Here is a 22,072-nt window from a genome sequence, read left to right as displayed (position 1 = left end):
TTCCAGAGACCTCTGTGACATTCTCTCCATCAGCCCCAAGAGCTGCAGGACTCTGGAGCTGGCAGCCAGCAGGGCCCTGGCAGGGTTCCAACGACAGGCGACAGCAGAGACAGGAGGCCCCCTGCAAGGTTCCAGCAACGGGCGACAGCCTCACTTGGGGGGGGCACCTCGGGTGAGCACCTGGGGGTGTCCCATTTTCTCCTGCAGATCCCAGCCACGGGGGGCAGAGGGGGAACCCCGCAGCTCAGAAACCATGGAGCCACAATGGCAAAAGTCACACACAGGTCACGGCTTCTGTGAATTTTTGTTTATTGCCTGTGACCTGTGTGTGACTTTTACTAAAAATAACCGTGACAAAATCTTAGCCTTAATTAACAATCCTCCAAGGGGTCCTCGAGTAAATAACAGAAGTCAAGTCCTGTGATTTCTAATGCAAAACAACAAAATCCAAGAACAAATCCCTATATTAACAACAAAACTCTTTTGTTTTGATTTATAATCATGCAGAACACAAAAAAGATACTGGCACGTTTTCCTTTGTCAATCATCTTTAAGGTTAATTAATCCATTCAAATTCCCTAGCTAGAGCAATGTCCATCAAATCTCTGGTGAAGGTCTGACTACCTGTTGGACCTAACTATGAGTCCAAAGATGCAAGGGCCAAGATGGCTAAAGACCTTACTATGGTTTCAGAATCTAATAAATTTATTTGAGCATAAGCTTTCGTGAGCTACAGCTCACTAGTCTCTAAGGTGCCACAAGTCCTCCTTTTCTTTTTGCGGATACAGACTAACACGGCTGCTACTCTGAAACCTGTCAGAATTTAATGTAACTATTAACGCCCCTCGGAGAGCTCATGGGCAGTTACCTTACAGTTCAGCCCAGAATTCTGCACGGACAACTGGCAACCAGCGCAAGGGGCTGAGAGCCCTGTGTGTGGGTAACACCTTGCAGACTTCAGAGACAGAAGATGGACACATCTGGGGCACAGTTGTTTCCACATCCACATAGCTTTGATCTGCTTCCAGGTTTGTGTCAAGGTGAAGCCAAATCTGGGACGCAGCTGCTTCCACGTCCAGCTGAGCTTGAGCCTTTAGGAAAGTCCTGCTGTGAGCAGGGGGTTGGACTAGATGACCTCCTGAGGTCCCTTCCAACCCTGATATTCTATGATTCTATGAAAGAAGCCCCTGATGCAGCTGGCAGTTTAGTGTTCTGCAAACGCATACAAGTCACGGCAACCCTTTGGAGAACACCCTTCCTCCCAAGGGATCCCAAAGCACTTCACAAACATGGAAATATAAACGCCTCTGGGATATAAGATGGCAACCAGCCAGCTCACTGCACAGCCGCAGGGGAAGGGAAAGTTTGAGGTTGACGACACTGAGGCAGAGTTTATGGGTTCTTAGTCCAGGACTAGGAGCCAGCAGCTCCTGGGGCACCTGGTCCTAATCCTGGCTCTGAAATCATCTCTTACTGCAGCCATGGGCAGTCACTGCTCATCTGGCAAATGGGAATAATGTTACTGACCCACCACCCAGGGGATTAGTTTGATTGCGCTAGTGCCCTAATTTAGCTAGGTGGTGTACAATCCCTGTCCTGAAGAGCTTATGTTCTAAAGGTTATTGTCAATCAAAATACTATAGCCCCAGCTAATAATGGATATGCTGTGTATCTGTGTGGAGGATATGCCCCTTAAACGAATGCAAGCCAGGAAAGGCTGAGTTAAGGTTGTATGGATCTGATCTCACTTTCAATTACTTCAGTTGGCTTTGGATCAGGCCCCAAATGAACTTGGCATGCGGGTATATTCTCTAGGGGTCAGGACTCCTGGGTTCTATTCCTGATCCTTCCACTTACTCCTTGTATTATTCTCTGATTCCCTCGCTGTAAAATGGAGACGATGCTTTCCGAGTTCTCCAGGAGGATGGGAAGTTGAAATGTGTGAAAAGCACATTTGGATGGAAGGTGCTAAAAACAAAGGGAGTACCACCTTTTCCTGGAACACCTGCATCGGCTCAATACACAGTGTGTCAGGCTGGACTCATTTGCTGCTGAAGTCCTGCCGTGTCTGGTTTTTGTGGGTTTGTTTCAGGCTCTGGACATTTAGTTAATGCAGAGCTCTGTGGCTGAATGCTGAAGAATGCTTTACCTTCAGTGAATACGTCTGGAGACCAGCCTTACCAGAATCAATAGCAAACCTGCAGTGCCCAGGCTGTAAGTGAAATGAGCTTTGATGTGTGACTAGAATTGGAATCTTTGTTCCGCTCTAATGACATCTGACAGCATTTAGGCCAACTGAAGCCATCTCCGGATTCTCTAGGAACACTCTGACGGGGGGCTGGGTTTGTTTGATTAGATCCGTGCACAGCACAGGTATTTCAAGCCTGTGTGGCTAGTAAGTTAGGCTCCCTTACCTTCCCTTAGGGCACAATCCTGCTGCTATTGCATTCACTGGCAAAACTCCAGTTCACTCTCATGGGTGTATGATTGGGCCCTAGTAGAGCAGCATTTGCTCCTCCCTCCCCCATCATAAGTTATGCATGTTCTAATTTGCAGTGGAGCTGGGATGTTCCAAACCACATTATTTCAATAGCAGCTAGAGCCTCACTGCAGGTTAGAGTTTACCACAATTGAATTGGAGGATCTGGCTGAGACAGCCAAGGTCAAGGCAAGGTTGCCCCCAGAATTGAGTAAGTGGCAGCTTTGGATTTTTGTTGGGAGGTTTTTGTGTTCTTTTTTTCTCTCTTATCTACTCCTGTCCATGCCCTCAACTGAAACATCAGACACTGGGGCTCAGTAGAGTTTGGTTAATTAATTGCTTGGTGCAGAGTTGGAAGTTAGCTAGAGAAACCATGCAAAAAGCTAGTTACAACCCAGGTACCTTTAAAAATAAAATTTAAAAGAGTGTAATCAACTTGCAGGAAACCGTGGGAAACAAGCTATCTGGGATAACAATTGGATGCTGTTTTATTTAACATGGACAAATGTACTGCGAACCAAGTAATGTAAAGAATTTCATGCCTGTTATTTCCTGTTACAGTGTCTGGAACACCATTTATCATTACTGTAATTTGAAATTAATAAAACAGATCCATTCTGTCCCATCTGGAAGGGGGACAGGAAAGTGTATTCTACTTTAAACTGGAGCATTTATTTGCATGTATACATCAATGTGGACTTGTCTCAGCACGCAAATGTTAAGCATCATATACTGGCCGCAGTCTGCATGCTCAAGTCCCAGGGAGGTTAGTGGGAGCTCTGCATGTCAGCTGAGGACAGTATATTATAATTGGTTTCAGAGTAGCAGCCGTGTTAGTCTGTATTCGCAAAAAGAAAAGGAGGACTTGTGGCACCTTAGAGACTAACCAATGCATCCGATGAAGTGAGCTGTAGCTCACGAAAGCTCATGCTCAAATAAATTGGTTAGTCTCTAAGGTGCCACTAGTACTCCTTTTCTTTTTATATTATAATAATAAACATTTATACACAGCTTTTTGTCATCAAAGCTGTTTACAGACATGGCTAACTACATGGCACTAAATGAAGCACTCAACCTCAATTGGATTTACTATCTTAGTTATGATAGGCAAACAGAAACCACATTATCATTTTGACCACAAATGTCCTTACCCTCTACCTGCCTGCTGTAAAATGAGAAGTTGGCATCTGAGCACTTCAGTTCAGCCCTGATCCTGCAATGGGATGCATGCAGGTGGACCCAGGCAGGGCAGAGATGCATCAAAGCCAGGGCAGCTGGGCCTCCTTTGACAGTTAGATGCTCAAGAAAGGGCAGGGCTGTGTCCTCAGGGAGGGGTAGGGAAGTCATTTCAGGGGGAAGGTCTGCAAAGGCTAGTATTATACTCCGCCTAAACATCCTATACACCAGGGTGAAATCCTGGCCGACTGGGGAGTTTTGCTATTGATTCCAATAGGGCCAAAATTTCACTGCAGGCTTTGTGTACTGGCTGGGTTATTTGATGGCTGTCCCAAACAGCTGAGGATGGCCTGAGAGCTCAGGCCCACCGCCCACTAAATACATGGTCTCCATGCTGAGACTGACAACCAGGGTCTGGTGTGACAGAGTGGGAATTTTCTGTAATATTATGAGTCTTGTTTGTGCCTCAGTTCCACCGCCCCCAATGTGCTGCATTGTTGCCCAGCGGTGGAAGGGGAATTGTTTGCTCTCAGGGAAGGCTGAGACACATAGGTGTGGGTGTCGCCTACCTAGTTGTCTGGGCCTCAGTTCCCATATGAATGGAGGATCTCAGAAAACAATGGCAAATCCAATCATCAGGACATTGACACCTGGCAACCAATGACCCAGAGGGATCTGGACTTCCCTGCCTCTCCTGGGGGAAGCTGAACAGTCTCTAGCTCCAGATCAAAGGACTGGAGAGGTGTGAGAGTTGGCTGCTGGAAGGAAAAGAAGGAGGCGGTGAGAGGGAGAGACAAAGCTTGAACCAAGGGGTTCACTACAGGTTGGCTGGGCTCTGGGCTAACCAGAATGGACTATGCTTTAACCTTCATTTGTGTATGCTACCCTAAGGACTTCCTATGCTGTCTACCAGTTAATGAGTAACCCTACTGTTTTGACCGCTATCACCAGTTGTCACGGGGACTCTGGAGCTGCTCCCTACGAAACCAGGCAGGACTCTGGGGAAGTCTCCTCTCTGGGAGCAGACTGTCTGCAGGGCAAGAAGCTCACACGGCTTTCACCTTCCTGGGTCTGACCTCGGAGCAGTCAGCATCCTCTCTGCCCCTCCATGCGCTTCCCACAGCGAGTCTGCCCAGGCGGGGTCCTGGGGAAGCCAGAGGGTCCTGCCCTCCAACTTTGCAGTCAGACATGACTGTCAGCCAGCCAGTAAAACTGAAGGTTTATTAGACAACAGGAACATGGTCTAAAACAGAGCTTGTAGGTGCAGAAAACAGGACCCCTCAGCTGGGTCCACTTTGGGGGGCAATGAGCCAGACAACAACGTCTGCACTTCACTCCATGTCCCCAGCCAGTCCCAAACTGAAACTCTCTCCAGCCCCTCCTCCTCTGGGCTTTGTCCCTTTCCTAGCCAGGAGGTCACCTGATTTATTTGTTCTCCAACCCTTTAGCTCTCACCTCGCAGGGGGGAAGGGCCCAGGCCATCAGTTGCCAGGAAACAGGGTGTCGGCCATTCTCTGTGTCCAGACCCCTGCACACACCTGCCCTCTAGGGCTCTGCAACGATCATACACCCTTATCCCACCCCCTAGATACTTAAGAACTGCACTGGGGAAACTGAGGCACCCCCACACTATTCAGAGGAAACATTAAGAACAGTCCCACTTCGAGACCGAACTGAGCGGGGTCACTTTAGCTGGTGACCTGGGGAAGTTTGAACCCACCAACATTCGCTGTGTGAGTGTCACTGCAAATGTGCACGGAGCTCACAATGTGAAGCAGGCATGCTGAAGGCTCAGAGGTCCAGTCTAAGGAGCTGGTGAAGATGTTCGTCTTTCCTCAGAGGAAGAGTGAGACACCCAGGGGGTCTGGCACACTGAAGAGTTTCCTCCTAGAGGGTGTTCCAAAGCTGGAGCCGTAGCACCGATACTGTGAACATAAGAACGACCATACTGGGTCAGAGCAAAGGTCCATCCAGCCCAGTATCCTGTCTACCCACAGTGGCCAATGCCAGAGGGAGTGAACCTAACAGGCAATGATCTAGTGATCTCTCCCCTGCCATCCATCTCCACTCTCCGACAAACAGAGGCGAGGGACACCATACCTTACCCATCCTGGCTAATGGACTTAACCTCCATGAACTTATCCAGTTCTCTTTAAAACCCTTTTATAGTCCTAGCTTTCACAACCTCCTCAGGCAAGGAGTTCCACAGGTTGACTGTGCGCTGAGTGAAGAAGAACTTCCTTTTTGTGGATCCAGGACGGTTGGTGCCACGATATTAGAGAGACAAGGTGGGTGAGGTAATATTTTTTATTGGACCAACTTCTGTTGGTGAGAGAGACAAGCTTTCAAGCTTACCCAGAACTCTTCTTCAGCTCTGCCAAAGGTTCTCAGAGCATCACAGCTAAATACAAGGTGGAACAGATTGGTTAACGACATATTTAAAGGGACCATTCAAGGTGAAATGGCTCATTAATACCCCTGCAGTCACAGGAGAAATTAAAAAAAAAGGGGGGGGGGTTAGTGGGTTACAGATTGTTGTAATAAGCCATAAATCCAGTGTCTTTATTAAGACCATGGCTTTTGCTATCTAGCAGAGTCATTAATTTAAAAGCTTCCAGGCTCATCTTTTGAAGGTGTTTGCGCAGGTTTCCGTTGAGGATGAGAACTGAGAGGTCAGATATGGAGTGATCATTCTGTAAAAAGGGTTTGCCCATAGGGTGTTTTTGTCTTTTATCATTTTCCCATGTGAGTTCATTTGACAGTGTAGTGACTGTCTGGTTTCACCCACGTAGTTGCTATTGGGGCATTTAGTGCACTGGATGAGGTACACCACATTTTGTGATCGGCATGGGTAGGACCCATGCATTTTGAAAGGTGTGTTGTGGGGGGTTTGATCACTGCAGCGGAGGAGATATGTCTGCAGGTTTTGCATCTGTTGTAAGTTGGATACAATACTGGGATTGGTCCCCTAGCCTTATCCCTGCTTCTTACCAGGTCCTGAAAACCCTGTCCACAGAAAAGTTTTCAACTAGCAATAATCACACCTTAGTCTGAACTTCATCTACGATACTGCCCTGTTCGTCTGGCAGTGCACTGAGTTGGTGTGTCCTGGTCTGTATGGCTCTTGCTTTTGAGGATGAGCTTAGTGTGGTTAGGGGTTGTTCAAAGGCCAGAAGAGGGGGTATGGGAAAGATTTCTTTCAGGATGTGGTCTCCATTGAGTTATGGGTTATAATTGTTTAATAATACCCCAGATGGGTTCCAGTGTGGTGTGGTAGGTGACAGCTAGGGATATGCAGCCAAAGGTGGTTGTTCCCCCTGTCCCCCCCATTGAAGGTTCTTTTGGAGTATTTGGGTGGCCCATTCCATGCTGCAATCTACATCTCTGGGGAAGTGTCTCTGTTTGGTGAAGGTGGTTTTTAAGCATTGTAAGTTGTGTATCTCGGACTTTCTCCTGGGAGCATATTCTGTGGTATCTGAGGGTTGGCTGGAGATAACCGATTTCTTGGTGTGTTTGGGGTGGCTACTGGATCTGCAAAGGTTTGTGTGGTGACCGGTTGTCTCTAGGGTTCCAACGCTGGAGCTGACCAGGGTGCCCTGGAAGTTGGTGGGGGTGCGGGAGGGGGAGTTTGATGGATGGGTGCTGATTGTTGAAGTTGTGGTGGAAAGGGTGGAAGGCAGGTGAGCTCTGGCTAAGGCTTCTGGCTCCTGGCATATGGCTCTGATTCCTCTGGCAGGGGGAGAGGTGATTTGCTGTTAATTTGCACAAGGCACCTCTCAGGTTGGTTTCTCCTTTTCTAAAGGGCAGCAGAGACCGAGGCTGTGATCCGCTCGCACTTCAACAATAAGAGGAGTCTCCCAGAGCTTCCCCTCCACTAACTGCACAGCCCCAACCCCCCTGAGCCCCCCAGCCCGCAGTCTCCTCCTTGCGCAAGGCAGCCCCAAATACAGCAGCGGGCGCGCACTCTCCTGGCAGAGCCCCGCCAGCCCTGTCTCTTTTCCGACCGGGCAGGGGCCACCCCAGGCAGGAAGGACGCCACAGGGTGGGTGCTGGGTGCCCCCCAGCGCTGCGGAGTGTCGCGGGCTGCCCGGCGCTAAGAGGAGCAAGCGTGGTACCGGCGCTAGGTGGTGCTGGCTCCCCGGCTGAGCGCGGCGGCTGCCCGGGGACGGGCAGGGAGTGGGACCCGCTGGCGCAGGCCGGGGAGGCCACAGCAAAGCGCAAGTTGGACGCAAAGCGCCTTGTGGCCGCAGCTTGCTTGCACACGTGCTGCGGGGATGGGGTCGGGATCCGAGGCCAGCCAGGACCCCCGGAGCCAGGCCCGCGGCAAGGAGGGCTGCGCCTCGGGAGGGCGAGAGCGAGCAGCCTGCCCCTGCCCCTGCCCCGCCCCGGGCGGCAGAGCTGCCAGCGGGCCGGACCCACGCGTGGGGGGAGCCCCTTGCTCCGGGCTCGTGGGCACTACGAGCAGAAGCCGGGCCCCGGGGGCAGCTGTCGCTTCCCCATGAGCCCTCCGCGCCAGGACAGCGGGGCCTCCCGCCCGCGCAGCGCCTCCCCCGGGCAGGCTGTGAGCCCGGCCGGCCCGGCCCAGCCCAGCCCAGCCCATGGGGGCTGAAGGGAAGCGGCCCGGGGCTGGGCAGGGAGGAGACCGCGCCTATAAAGACCCGTGGGAGAGCAGCCGGGCCCAGCCCGCCGAGCTCGGCCCCCGGATAAATCCACCTTCTTCCTTCCCCCGCATCAGACTTTCCACTGGAGCGCCGGGGCCAGGCTGCTCGGGTTACACACGAGCCTGCGCGGGGCAGCGCGGGAAGGGGGCTCCGCGATGCCGCGCTGTTCCGCCCCCCGCAGCTGGGAGCGGGCTCGGAGCGGGCCCCGCTGATCTGCCCGGAGCGGAGTTCCCGCAGGAGCGGGGCCAGCCCGCCGCGCCCGGGCCCGAGACTTTCCCCGCGGGAGCTGCCCGGCACCAAGGGACGATTGCGCGCGGAGCCCGCCGGGGCTTGCCCAGCGCCATGCGCTGCGGGCGGCCCCTGGGCTCAGCCTGACCGCGGGGCTGGCTGCGGGCACCCACGGGGAGTCTGGGCTCTTTCTGCCCCCCACCCCCGCCGAAGTCGCGGGGCGGGATGGAGCCGCGGGCGCTGTGTGGGGCGCTGTACTGGCTGCTGCTGCCCTTCTCGCTCCTGGCCGGTGAGTAAGGAACTGCCCCCCTCCCTCCCGGTTTGTCAGAGCCCGCTGGGGGAGGGGGGGCCCGCTGGGGGTCCAGGCGAGGCCGGGTGGGTCGGGAGCTCCCTCGGGAGGCTCGCGTAGTGGAGAGCCTAGGGAAAGTCCGAGCCCCCTGCTGCCAGGAGAGGGCTGCTTGCCGCGCGCGGAGGCTGGATTTGGGGGGGTTGGATGTGTGATGGTGCGGTGCGGTTGTTTGTTTTTTAAGACGTGGCTGGCGACCCTTCCAGCCCCCGTGTATGTCGCGCTGGGACGGGAGGAATCGCCAGCGTAGCGTGGAGAAACTTTGTGTCCGCTCCGGGCTCTTGGGCTTCCCCCGTCCCTTTGCAGAGCGGAGAGCTACGCGTTCCGCGCGGCCGGCGGGCGATCCCGCGTGGGAAGCGCGCTGCGACTCACCAGCACGCGTGGGGGAGCGAGCTCGAGAAGGAGACCGGACTGGGGCAGAGCCCCCTGGGCACTCGACCTGTAGGATGAACTGGCCAGTCACTGCACGCAGCACGTGTTCTGCCAGGGCTGGGTCCGCTCTCTGAGCAGCGCGGGCATGTCCATGGGGGGAACGGAGGAGCAGGAGAGAAACAGGGGGCAAGGCCGACCCATGGGGGGAAGGAGGGGGGGTGTCACTCTATATAAAAACCACAGATCAGTCTCAGCTTTTCTTTTCCCCACCCACCAGTCCCTGAATTGCTTAATTTTGACGCTAAGTACATCCCCAGCAGCAAGAAGAAAAGGAGGACTCGTGGCACCTTAGAGACTAACCAATTTATTTGAGCATGAGCTTTCGTGAGCTACAGCTCACTTCATGGGATGCATAAAGTGGAAAGTACAGTGAGGAGATTTTATATATACATACAGACCATGAAAAAATATCATTTGGCAAGGAAGATGATGTCTGTCTGTATCTGTACAAGTTCTTTCATGAAGTGGATCGATTTCCACTCCATACAGCTAAATGCAGTGCCTTGCATAAGGACAGGTTTAATGTCCCTGCCCATAGGGGGCACCACCTACCCATATGGGGCACCACCTCTCCAGCTTTCCTCTTCATTTCAACCATCTTTCTTCCTGCCAGATGAGACCTTAAGAAAAGATCCCCCCCCCCCCGCCCCATCCCCACCCTTCTGGCTGCACCCCCACCCTTCTAGTTGGAAGGCACTGGGCAGGAACCCAGTCATGTTCCTGTCTTAGCCTGAAGGGCCCTTGTTTAGTGACCCGAGGTGCTCCCAGGGGTGAGAGGTTAGCATAGATCAGTGGTTCTCAGCCAGGGGTCCGTGTACCCACCCGGGGGTATGCAGAGAGTCTTCCAGCAGATTCATTGACTCATCGAGATATTTGCCTGGTTTTACAACAGTCTACATAAAATGCACTAGTGGAGTCAGTACTAACTAAAATTTCATGCAGTGACTTGTATACACTGCTCTAGATGCTATACGCTGAAATGTGAGTACGTTTATATTCCAATTGATTTAGCTTCTAATTATGTGGTAAAAGTCAGCAATTTTTCAGTAACCGTGTTCTATGACCTTTTTGTATTTTTGTGTCTGATTCTGCAAGCAAGCAGTTTTTAAGTGAGGTGAAAGTTGGGGTGCACAAGACAACTCTGATTCCTGAAAGGGGTACAGTAGTCTGGAAAAGTTGAGAGCCACTGGCATAGAGGATGGAACATGGGTGTCCACATGGCAGTGCTGGCTAGGTTGTGTGTATTTATATTCCTATGTATGGTCTCTCTAAAGCTGCCTACCGGGCACCTATGTACTATGGCAATCAGTGGCATGCAAACACTCACAATAGTATATAATCTTTTGAAGAGTAACTGGCTTGTCTATCACCACTGGTGTGCATGGCACATTCGAGACATGTAAGAAACCATGGTCCCTACCCTGAACAGCATGTCTGAAGAACAAATTTGTATCAAAGCCCTGAATGCTTAGTGTGGGATGAAATCAGGTGTCATACTTTCCAAGATGCTTTGTGTTCATGGCCCGGGTGAACCTGGCTTTCTGCTCTTAGGCACCTGTGGAACTCATTGCCAGGGGATGTTGTGGAGGCCAAAAATGTAACTGGGTTCAGAAAAGAATCCGATAAGTTCATGGAGGACAGGTCCAGCAGTGGCCATTAACCAAGATGATCAGGGACACAACCTCATGCTCTGGGTGTCCCCAAAGCTCTGACTGCCAGATGCTGGGACTGGATGACAGGGGATGGATCACTTGATAATTGACCTGTTCACTCCCTCTGATGCATCTGGTTCTGGCCAGTGCTGGAAGACAGGATACTGGGCTAGATGAACCATTGGTCTGATCCACTGTGGCCGTTCTTATGTTCTGTTGTCCCAAGACACAGGGTTAGGGGGCAGAAAAACAAGCAACTTCTGCCTAGTGCTGCTGGGGGAGTAGCTCTTTTAAATTTTCCCCAGGCAGTAGGGAAATGCATCAAATCAGTGCAGGCCAGCTGTTACTAAACATTCGCTTTGCTTGGCTTGCCTTTAGCTAGGTGAATGGGACCACACCTGTTAACAGGACCTTGTCAAGAGGGTTAGGTTTGTAAAAGGAGTCTGCTGTGGTCCCATGGATGGAGTACAGGACTGGGAGTCAGACCTGGCTCCTGAGTCCGTCCCGGAACCACTGTGAGAACTCAGCCTCTGGGCCTCCGATTCCTTAACTATTGAGTGGGGACAGTGATGCTTGTCTGTGAAGTGTTCTGAGAGCGGCGGGGGTAAAGACTAGTGTTTTATTGGAGTTTTATTAGACTAGTGTTTTATTCGTTACCCATCAGATAGCACTGTGCAAGAGGAGTGGAAATGTCTCAGAACAAACAAGCAGCGTATGTGGTAGAATGTCCGCTTCACAAAGCAGTAGTGGTGCAAGAGCCAGGGCCACGCTGTCCTCAGATGAGGGCAACCCAGCTGGGGAAGGAACTTCCGGAGATTAGAATCAAGCAACTGAGCACTCTTGACAATGCTGCAAATCCTTCCTCTTTGATAAAGCTTTTCTTTAGTAGAATGATCTATTCCACATCAGCCACCCCTCAGCGTAACCTCCCTCTTCTCCTCCCAGCATAACTCGGAAACAGAGAATATCCAGAGATAATAAAGTCCCTAATGTTCTTCATGTGTCATCAATCTATCGTAAGGGGAAGGCACTCGGCTACTATGCTGGTGAGTGGCAGTACAAAACCCTAAGACAGGTGGTTTTAATCATATCAGGTGGTAGTAACAGGTGTTTGTTGGTTTTTTTGAAGTGAGTGTCATTTTTGCAGGAGTTGTTATTCAGAATGATAAAACAGTGAGTGCTACCAAGGCGTGAGTATGTGAAGTAGGAAAAAGTTGTGATGTTGGAGTCTGTTTCTTTACTTAGATTTCTAACTTCTTACTCTTCCTCCCCGGTCTCTGTCTGAAGTCTCTGCATGCATCAAGTCAGCGAGTATTTCAGAAATATTTAAAAAGCAAACTTCTGGTCATCCCTGAGCTGTTTCTGTTAATCCAGAGTTTACTTTTGCAATCTAATTTCCAGAAACTTGTGAGAGAGGGACTGACTGGCGTATAGTGACGCAGGTGGCTGTTAGAAAATCTCGGCAGCGTTTCCAGGAGCTGTGCTAATAGCCTTCAGGGTGCAGTTTTGACTAATTTTGGCTTTTCCCCCTAATCCATTCACTCAGCCCAGAGAAAGTCTCAATCTGTTAATAAGACATTCTGGGTAATTTGTATGCTTGGGGAAAACCCACCTAGGCTGTAGCAACTGGTTTTCAGAGAGGTCAAATCAATGATAAAAAGCTGCTCTCAGACTGTTTTAAGCAATGCACCACCAGCCTGAGCAGTCGTTTGGCTAGTAGTCTGGAAAATATCAGTGTCCTGAGACTTAAAAAACAGAATAAACCTTTTCGATCTGTACTACTCTGTGAAGTACGTTAGTTGACAGTGGACTGTCCGTTTCCCTTTAAACAGACACTAATGAAAAGCCCTGTTGGGTCATCCAGCCCATTGCTCTGCAAATGAAGGATTGCACTCAACAGCTTCCTTGTGTTTTGTCTGGCCAAGTTTAGAGAGAGGCCCAAGCTATGGTGCTTCCACCATTTCCCCAGGGAGATGAGCCACAGCCAAAGACCTCCTCAGATTCTAGTTAGAAACTGGGGGGAGAGGGAAGGGGAGGGAAGGCGGCGTGTGGCTTTCCAACCCAAATTCTGTGGCAAACTGCTGCTTGGAGGGGAAAAGAGAGCGGTTGAGGGGGAAATCTGCCGCTGTGAAAAGCTATAGTGTGACTCTTCTCCAGTAGGTCAAAATTGCTTGACTGCTTCTGCCATCAGCAATGCCACCTCCTCCGATTAATAAACTGAAACTGTTTTGCCATGAGCTGTCAGGCTGCATTTGGGATCACAGCAGGTCAGGATGTGATTTACAGGGATTCGGGTGGCAAAGTGGGCTTTCTTGGCGGTTAGAGAAAATCTGACTAGCTCTTTAGCTGCCCTTTTTACTTTGGGTGGCAGAGGCGTTTTTAAAAGTTGCTGACTTCCTATTTGTTCTAGTCTGTGTGTGTCTCTCAAGCAGTGACTCACAGTGACAGAGTGTGCAGGATGTGAGAAGATAATTATAACTCTGCCTGCAAACACCACTACGACAGTGTGCCCATCTGTCTGTTACAAACCCACTTTTCTGGGTGTTAACCACAGCCGCAGGAAGTTGATGTGGAGCATTTCAGGCTGGGAGCAAGGATTTGTTTCCCAAATTTGCTTCATGTTGGTTTGGGCATCTTGGAGACACACATGGTTATAAAATATACAGGGGCATATCCTCACCTTGTGTAAATTGGTGTGGCACTGTTGACTTCTGGTGAGGCCTACTGTCATTTACACCAGTTGAGGTTTTGGCTGGTTAAGTGTGTGTTCACAATGGATATAATCTCTTTCTAAAAGAGACTTCCTCTGCGTGTCCCTGTAGTAGAACAGCAGCTGAGATTTGGACTGAAAGTACATTTTTTGCTGTTCGGTGAGTTTTGACAGCGCCGCGAACCTTGTCAGTTTCACCTTCTGCCTTGGCCTACTGCTGGCAGCATTTACATTCACAGCACTACAGGCAAATGTTTAAAGCCGCAAACCCGGTGTTCTTCGAAATCCTGTAAAATTGCATGACTTCCCCCTGCACGTTAGGTTCTGTAGTTGTTTCTTTGTACTGTACTAGGAACTGAGTTAAGTAGCCACTGTCCCTTTTAGTTAGAAGACTCCTGGGTGTGCTCAAAACTATTTTTCCGAAGTGGAACGTTCAGGTGACCAGCTCCCAGTATGATGTGGGGAAGAATATTGTGAAACACCTGCCGAGTTATTTCCTTCTGAAAAGGGCTATTGCGCACTTCTGTGGTCCTGCGCCCCACTGTGCCTGAGCACTTCGCAAACGTCACTCTGTGAGCTTGGGCAGAACTGTGCATTCTATGGATGGGGAAACTGAGGCACAGAGCAGGGACATCACTTATCCAAATTCACACAGTGAGTCAGTGAAAGAACCATCAATAAAACCAGATGGCCTTACTCCCTTCCTTCCAAAATCCAGAACATAACCCAAGTCCTGCAGCTTCTTTCTGTACAACATCTCTAAAACATAACCCACTCTCCCTCCCCATCCCAGCTGCTTCTCCCTGCCCTAGTCTTCGCCTGTCTTGACCCCGTAATCATCACCTCTCAGGTCTTCGATATTCCTCTCTCCAGTCCATCCATCCGTGGCTGAATCCTCTCCCCTGCCTGTAGTGTCACTTTGCTGCCTCCCTTTTGGGGTGCATGTGAAATGAAAGCCCCATGTTGTCTTTCCAGGCTCCCCATGACACTGCTCATGTTTCTACCCTGGTTTTATTAGGGGTCTCATCCCCATCTCTGTCGTTGCTGCCAGCCTCCGTTCCCCTTCAGTCTCTTCTCACTATTGTCTCTGCTGCCAACAACCTTCCCAAATCTTGTCCTCTTCCTCCCCCACCTCACTTCAGCTACTCCTGAAGCCCCTCTCTGGAAGCACCACATGCGAAAAGAAGCGGGCATCTTCACTGCCAGCCCAGAGTACGTGGCTTAGCTCCAGGCACTGGTCCAGGGCCATAACCTCAGTACTGCTCCTCAAGAACTCCGTGCGCATGTAGCCTGCCCAGACCTTGCCTCGCCTCCTAGTCCCTTTGCTCGGATGCCTCAGTCCCTTCCTCCTCCTGCCCTTTGCCTGTAGACTGTTCCTCTTCTCAGCAGCTTTGGGCAGGGAACTTGTGTATGTGGGAAACACCTGGCCCATTTACAGTGCTACCAGGCTACCCCCTCGGGGGCTACTTCCTCAGAGCTATTTCCCTCCCTGGTCCCACCCAGCTGTCTCCATTGTGCCAGAGGTTCTCCGGTTGGTCATAGGCAGTAATTGTGAATGGAAGCTCCTAGGCGCACACCCCGCTCCCAGGGCAAGGCTTGGCATGGCTGGGGCCTGTGGCCGGGGCAGGCGTGTGCATTCGGACCTGATCTCATGCCCGCAACAGGGAAGACGGACGTGTGGGGATCAGTGTGCCGTGGGTTAAAGCTCTTTGTAGACCAGGCCGTGTGTAGCGTTAGCGGGTGTTCGCTGGTGGAGGTTCCTTGTCTGTACTAGAGTTCTGTTTAACATCATAACTTTAAAGTGATGGAAATAGAACTGCACAGCCCGGAGTACCGGGACCCGAGCAGGCTCCTGACCGTGAGGAACTGGCGCGGAAACTGCCCTCTGTCCACACCAGGATGGCACTAAGACTGGGATAAGGACCCCGCGCCGATGTGACCTGCTCTTGAGAGGCCTCATTTCCCTGGGTTTCAGCCTCTCTCAAGTGTTCTGTGTAATAAGGAGTCCCCCTAACCCCACCTGTTTAATACTGTAACGATAGGGAGTATGTTGAGGGGTTTCTCTCCTGGACAAGCCCAGGCGTTGGGTGCTGGCTGCTGTTCCCCAGCCTCCCTATTTTAGCTTTTATGTTTTTTCCTCCTGAAATAAAGGCTCCACGAAGTCGGCTCCAGCCGATGACTCCGCTGCCGCTTGTCTGGGAGAGTGGGCTGCACGGCCGTCCCTCCTGTGGCTGGGCCCTGGGTTAAATAGAAGAGAAGTAAACCAGCATCAGTGGCTGCGTCTTACGGGCAGGGCCTCAAAAGAAAAATAACTGGTGCTTCCAGCAAAGTGCTAGTCTGCACTGTGTGTGTGTGTGTGTGTGCGGTCCCGGTCTGCACTGTGTGTGTGTGTGTGTGTGTGTGCGCGGTCCCGGTCTGCACAGTGTGTGTGTGTGTGTGTGTGTGCGGTCCCGGTCTGCACGGGGGGGGTGTGTGTGTGCGGTCCCGGTCTGCACGGGGGGTGTGTGTGTGTGTGCGCGGTCCCGGTCTGCACGGTGTGTGTGTGTGTGTGTGCGCGGTCCCGGTCTGCACGGTGTGTGTGTGTGTGTGTGTGCGTGGTCCCGGTCTGCACGGTGTGTGTGTGTGTGTGTGCGTGGTCCCGGTCTGCACGGGGGGTGTGTGTGTGTGTGCGTGGTCCCGGTCTGCACGGGGGGTGTGTGTGTGTGCGGTCCCGGTCTGCACGGGGTGTGTGTGTGTGTGTGCGCGGTCCCGGTCTGCACGGTGTGTGTGTGTGTGTGTGTGCGTGGTCCCGGTCTGCACGGTGTGTGTGTGTGTGTGTGTGCGTGGTCCCGGTCTGCACGGGGGGTGTGTGTGTGTGTGCGTGGTCCCGGTCTGCACGGGGGGTGTGTGTGTGTGCGGTCCCGGTCTGCACGGGGTGTGTGTGTTTGTGTGTGTGTGTGCGTGGTCCCGGTCTGCACGGGAGTGTGTGTGTGTGTGTGAGTGTGTGCAGTCCCGGTCTGCACGGGGGGTGTGTGTGTGTGTGTGTGCGGTCCCGGTCTGCACTGTGTGTGTGTGTGTGTGCGCGGTCCCGGTCTGCACGGGGTGGTGTGTGTGTGTGCGCGGTCCCGGTCTGCACTCTGTGTGTGTGTGTGTGTGTGTGTGTGCGCGGTCCCGGTCTGCACTCTGTGTGTGTGCGTGTGTGCGCGGTCCCGGTCTGCACTGTGTGTGTGTGTGTGTGCGTGTGTGCGCGGTCCCGGTCTGCACTGTGTGTGTGTGCGTGTGTGCGCGGTCCCGGTCTGCACTGTGTGTGTGTGCGTGTGTGTGCGGTCCCGGTCTGCACGGTGTGTGTGTGTGTGTGTTGGTGTGTGCGGTCCCGGTCTGCACAGGGTGTGTGTGTGTGTGTGTGCGCGGTCCCGGTCTGCACTGTGTGTGTGTGTGTGCGTGTGTGCGCGGTCCCGGTCTGCACGGTGTGTGTGTGTGTGCGCGGTCCCGGTCTGCACGGTGTGTGTGTGTGTGTGTGTGTGTGCGCGGTCCCGGTCTGCACGGTGTGTGTGTGTGTGTGTGTGTGCGCGGTCCCGGTCTGCACGGTGTGTGTGTGTGTGTGTGTGTGCGTGGTCCCGGTCTGCACGGTGTGTGTGTGTGTGTGTGTGCGTGGTCCCGGTCTGCACGGTGTGTGTGTGTGTGTGTGCGTGGTCCCGGTCTGCACGGTGTGTGTGTGTGTGTGTGTGTGTGTGTGTGCGGTCCCGGTCTGCACGGTGTGTGTGTGTGTGTGTGTGTGTGTGTGTGCGGTCCCGGTCTGCACGGTGTGTGTGTGTGTGCGGTCCCGGTCTGCACGGTGTGTGTGTGTGTGTGTGTGTGTGTGCGGTCCCGGTCTGCACGGGGTGTGTGGGTGTGGGTGTGGGGTGGCCGTCTGCACAGTGTGCGGTGGGCGGTGTGGGGGGGGTGTATAGCACATGGGCATGTACAAATATGTCCTGTGTGCAGGGTCCTAAACCAGCACAAATTTCTCCGCTCTGGGCCTTGCTTAAGGGCATATGCATGAGCCCACTTGTAGGCCCTCAGCCTTGCACCCTGCACCGCCCTCTCACTAACCCTATCTCTGTGCAACATCTCCCCCCACCCCCAACCGCTTGCAACACTTGCTTCAGTCCTGCCCTGCCCCTCCAGTTTTTGGTTTCACTTTGTTCCCCTCCCACCTCTTCCCAGCCCCTGCTGTCCAGTCCATCCTCCACCCCCCCCCCCCCCGCCCCTGCCAGTCGCATTGTTTGGCAGCTGCTATACAAACCTGCCTAGGATTAGCCTTGTGAAAAAGCTGCCGTGTAAACAGATTCCAGGGTGGAATGTAAGCGCACCCTGCTGCCATGCTGTGTGGGCCAGTCTCCTCTTCCTTTGGCCTGCTTTCCTCATCGCTGCCTTGGCTTGCAATCCTGGCTGGGGTTTCGAACTGGTCCGGAGCGCTGTGGGGACTGGGAGAGCCGGAGCCGCTCTCAGCCCTGCTCTAGGACTGTACACACGCGTGCTGTTTAGCACTCTGCTCCCGTCAGACACGGCGCGATCAAACGCCGCACGCGTCCGAGGGCTGCCGTGGTAATCGCTTGTAGGGCAATGAGCCGGCTCTGCACGTGTTCGGTCCCCTGCATGGCTCTCTGACTGAGCCCTCTGCAATGTCATTAGGGTATTAGAGATCCAACTTAGACCAGGGGGCCTCTGTATACAGTCACCTGGCTGTATCCTGGCTCTCTTGGGTGGTTAAAACCACGGAAGCATTGATCTCTTTTGCGGGGGAGGGAAGGGGGCTGTTCCACTGATTAATTTACATTGTTTATTTCCAAACGGTCCATGCTGCTGACTGTGTGTCCCAGCCTGCAGGGGAAGTGTGACCCGGGGAGGGCAGCTGCACTGTGTTCAGTTTGCAAGTTTATTCTGTGGCGTGTGGTGGGGTGGGGAGGTTGTTTAAACAACGGGTGTTTAACTTCACTGCAGTGGCGTAAACTGTTGAGACCTGGACAGCGAATGGAAAATATGATGGCAGCTCAGGGAATGTAGCTGTTGGGGGTGGGGAGAACTGGGCAGTAGGTCGAAAGCAGGAATCGGGTAGCTTGTTATCTAGCGTGGGCCTTACCTCTCCACGGGCAGTGTCCAGAAAGGAGTCTAGGCTGGTGACTGCAGCCCCGCTATTCTTGGCCATTGTAAAATGCCCCTGTTGGGATCTGAAGTTTGAGTGAGACTTGCAGATAAGTAACCATTGCTTAGCACTTTGCTTTAATGACACCCCCTGGGAACTTGGCTACGGAAGCTGAAGCAGAGAGAGTGACTTGCCCCCAGGCCACAGCAGGGTTGGTGTCAGCGCTGGGATTAGAACCGAGTTCTTGGTTCCCACTCCTGTCTTCAGCCCATGCTTCTCTCTTGAGTCTTTGTATCTTTCTCCTCTCACTGAGCCCAGTGTTTTGGGTGATGATAAGCTTCTCTCGGCTCAGGAGCGGGCTAGCCTATGGGCTGGGAAGCTTATGCAAAGGGCAATGGAACTCCCATAAATCTCTGAGAATGTTGAGCCGGCCAGTGTGAATGAATATGGTCCTGCCAGGCCGGGGCAGAAATGCCAAGGTGCAAGAGGAGAGAGATCCAACGTCTGGAACACTTTCCTTTCCTGTCCTTCCAGGGTCTCAGACCCTGAAACCCCAGGGTGCAGGTAATGCTCTGAGATGGTATGGGGCTGTGCAGGCCAGCTGGGCCCCGACACCTACACAACAGAGCTCTGCTCTGGTGGGATCAATGGGGCTGTTTTGGGATCGCAGGGGCTGTTACAAAGAGTTGCGGGTTCACACCCAGGACAGCAGCTGCTTCAGCCCTTCACTGTGAAGCTGCATTCTCAGGGTTCCTCTGCCATTCAGTCCTGCTCAGCCTGGTAGCTGGGTGGGCACAGCAGGGACTGAGATGGCAGCTGCCCTGTACCACACACAGGTCCGACTGAGTTTTCTGCCTGCCTGTGAAAATTGAAGTTTGCAGGCAGATTCCAGCCCCCCAGGTTGGCGCAGACCATGTTGCTCCCAGCACCATCTCCCCTCCGAAGGGGGATCATTTGCGCTTAGCGCAGACTGTTGCCATTCCCCGTGCCTGGCCCCGGTGAGCCCAGACTTCCCAGCCAAGCATGCTCCTTGGGCTTATCCCTGAAAAGCACCCAGCAGGCTCAGCTACTGCAGAATTTATGAGCCCGTCTCTTAAGAGGGGCAAACCTCTGAGACCCCAGTGCCCATATCAGTGCTCAGCTCGCTCCTAAGTCACTTCTCCCTGCATCCCATCGCCAGGCCAGTGGGATCCCTTCTGCTGGCTGGTTTGGGGGCAGGGGCTTGTCCAGACCCCTCGCTGTCTGGGCACCCCAGCTCCTGGACTGGCCTAGCCTCAGGAGTCTGGCCGATGGGGGAGGGGTTTGCATCCCTTTCCCAGCGTGCCAGGGGCTCTGTTCTGGATCTGTGGAGCTGGGCGACTGCACGCTGTTGTATTTCAGTGATCATGAGGTGCTTGTGGGCTGCACTGGTACATAAACCACCCCGCCCCAAACTCCTCACGGGGGTCAGCCATCCACTGTGCAGAGGGGCCTCCAATGGGCAGGGGCTGTGGGGCAGGGAGGGATGTGGTGGGGAAGCATCCCAGATGGAGGGGGAGAGGGAGACCACTGGGGAACAGCAGAGCAGCCAGGGGATGAGAATTGGGGCAGCTGGTTTGAGCGAGCCCTTGGAGCTCTTGGTTGGCTCTGGAGCGGGCTAGGGAGCCGGCGATGATACTGGAGGCTGGAGAAGGAGCCATGGTCCCGTGCAGGCTCTGGCTGCAGGAATGCCATCCTAGGGGGCTAAAGCAGAGTGTCTTCCCACATTGTTTTACTTAATTCTGCCGGTGCTGCGGCCTAAAGGTGTGTCGGACACAGACTGGCCAGGTTGTCAGGATGCTGGGATTTCTCTGTCCCCTTCCGCAGCTCTGGGCTGACACAATGTCCATGCATCCTGGCTCCACATCCCGAGGAGCTGAGGGCTAGGGCATGCTCCAGGGCGCCCCGCCCCCCGTTGCAGCTGAATGCATGGGGGCTGTGTGGTCTAGTGATTGGAGCACAGGACTTAGGAACTGCTGCTGGGGGCTTGTGACCCTTAATGTCTGCAGACAGCTTTGGGATCCTTGGGTGTCAGGGGCTGTGGAAATGCAAATGATTCCTAGGGGCGGCTGCGCCTGCCAGTACAGAGCGCCAGATGGTGCGTTGCACAGAGCCAGAAGCTGGGCTCTCTCCTGTACCCTGCCGTGCACCTGGCGCTCCCTCCCCATTCGACAGGCTCCCACCCTAACCGGAAGGGCTGGTGACGCAGGAAGGAGCCAGGGCCACGTATCCATCCATAATAGCCACGCTCCCCCTTCCTTGCTGCCTGAGCAGCGTCGGTGGCCTGCTCTCCTTCTGGGTGTCTGTCTGTGCCCGGAGCCTGCCTGTCACGCTGGTTCCTGCTGCCTAGACATCCCCTTTGTGTCACTGCTGAGCCGAGGGCGGGCACAGGCTTCCTGTGGGGATGAGAGCAGCGGAGTCCAGGCCAGGGGCTTGTCCGGCCTCCGCCGCTGGGAAATAAAACCCGGGCTGAGCCCTCTGCCCTTCCTGCTCCTCCCAGCCCAGCCTCCCTGCTGGCCTCCTGGGTTCGTGGTGTATGGTCCTGCCTGGCAGGGTCTTTCTGCCACCTCCCCGTTAAGATCTATTTTTAGCAGAGCAACGAAGCTGGCTCCCTTGTGGGGCATGCCTTGTGCTCCTGCCGGAGAGCTGGGCTGCTCCTCTAACACCTGGACCTCTCTGCACCTCCTACCCCACCCTTCACCATAGTTGGCATCCAGACCCGGGGGGCTGCCACAATAGTTCCCTGGGGTGGGAGCTGCCCCTTCAGAGCATGGCCGCAGCCTGTCATGATTTCCGTGGCCACTGGCAAGGGAGATGAGCACTGCCCAGCCGCTCCCCATACAGCCTGCTTGGGATTCCTGGGTCCAAATGGCCACCCCCTCGGAATATGGTGACCCTGACCGCAGCTCCTCCCCCAGCAAAGGCCCCGGGGATCGTTAGCGGATGTCTGCATCTCACTGTGCAGTTAGGAGTTGGGTTAATTTCCCATAGAAACAGAATGTAGTGGGTGAAATGGCATTTCTGATCGCCTCTTCCAGTAACAGGAAATCTCGACTGATTTGCTAGGAATCTTGCTGGCTGGGAGCGTGTTCAATACGTCCCTGGCAGCTCAGAGCAATCTGTCTGTCCTCTGAATTAGTGGGCAAGTGGGTTTTTCATCTGAGTGTCAAGTGCAAGGCAGCATGGGTGTGTGCATCCCAGGGAGGCTGGAGAGTGTGGTGAGGTGGGCAGCTGAGGTGGGACAGAAACGCAGTCAGGATTGATTT

The 22,072-nt window shown here is 53.5% G+C and overlaps 1 protein-coding gene across 2 annotated transcripts in view; it reads left to right on the top strand.

The window, feature by feature from the left end:
* The first annotated feature begins 7,875 nt into the window (after positions 1–7,875).
* The window catches only part of PIEZO1 (piezo type mechanosensitive ion channel component 1 (Er blood group)), a 112,005-nt gene continuing 97,808 nt past the window's right edge, over positions 7,876–22,072 (top strand). For both annotated transcript variants that reach the window (XM_084644326.1, XM_084644325.1), the window contains exon 1: positions 7,876–8,833. In XM_084644326.1, the coding sequence (XP_084500452.1) occupies positions 8,770–8,833 (64 nt within the window). In that variant the 5' untranslated portion in view covers positions 7,876–8,769. The remainder of the gene's footprint in view (positions 8,834–22,072) is intronic.

The sequence above is a fragment of the Lepidochelys olivacea genome (assembly GCF_965140295.1).
Source record: "Lepidochelys olivacea isolate rLepOli2 genome assembly, chromosome: 12".
Taxonomy (NCBI): domain Eukaryota; kingdom Metazoa; phylum Chordata; order Testudines; family Cheloniidae; genus Lepidochelys; species Lepidochelys olivacea.
This window is presented reverse-complemented; position numbering and strand designations above follow the sequence as displayed.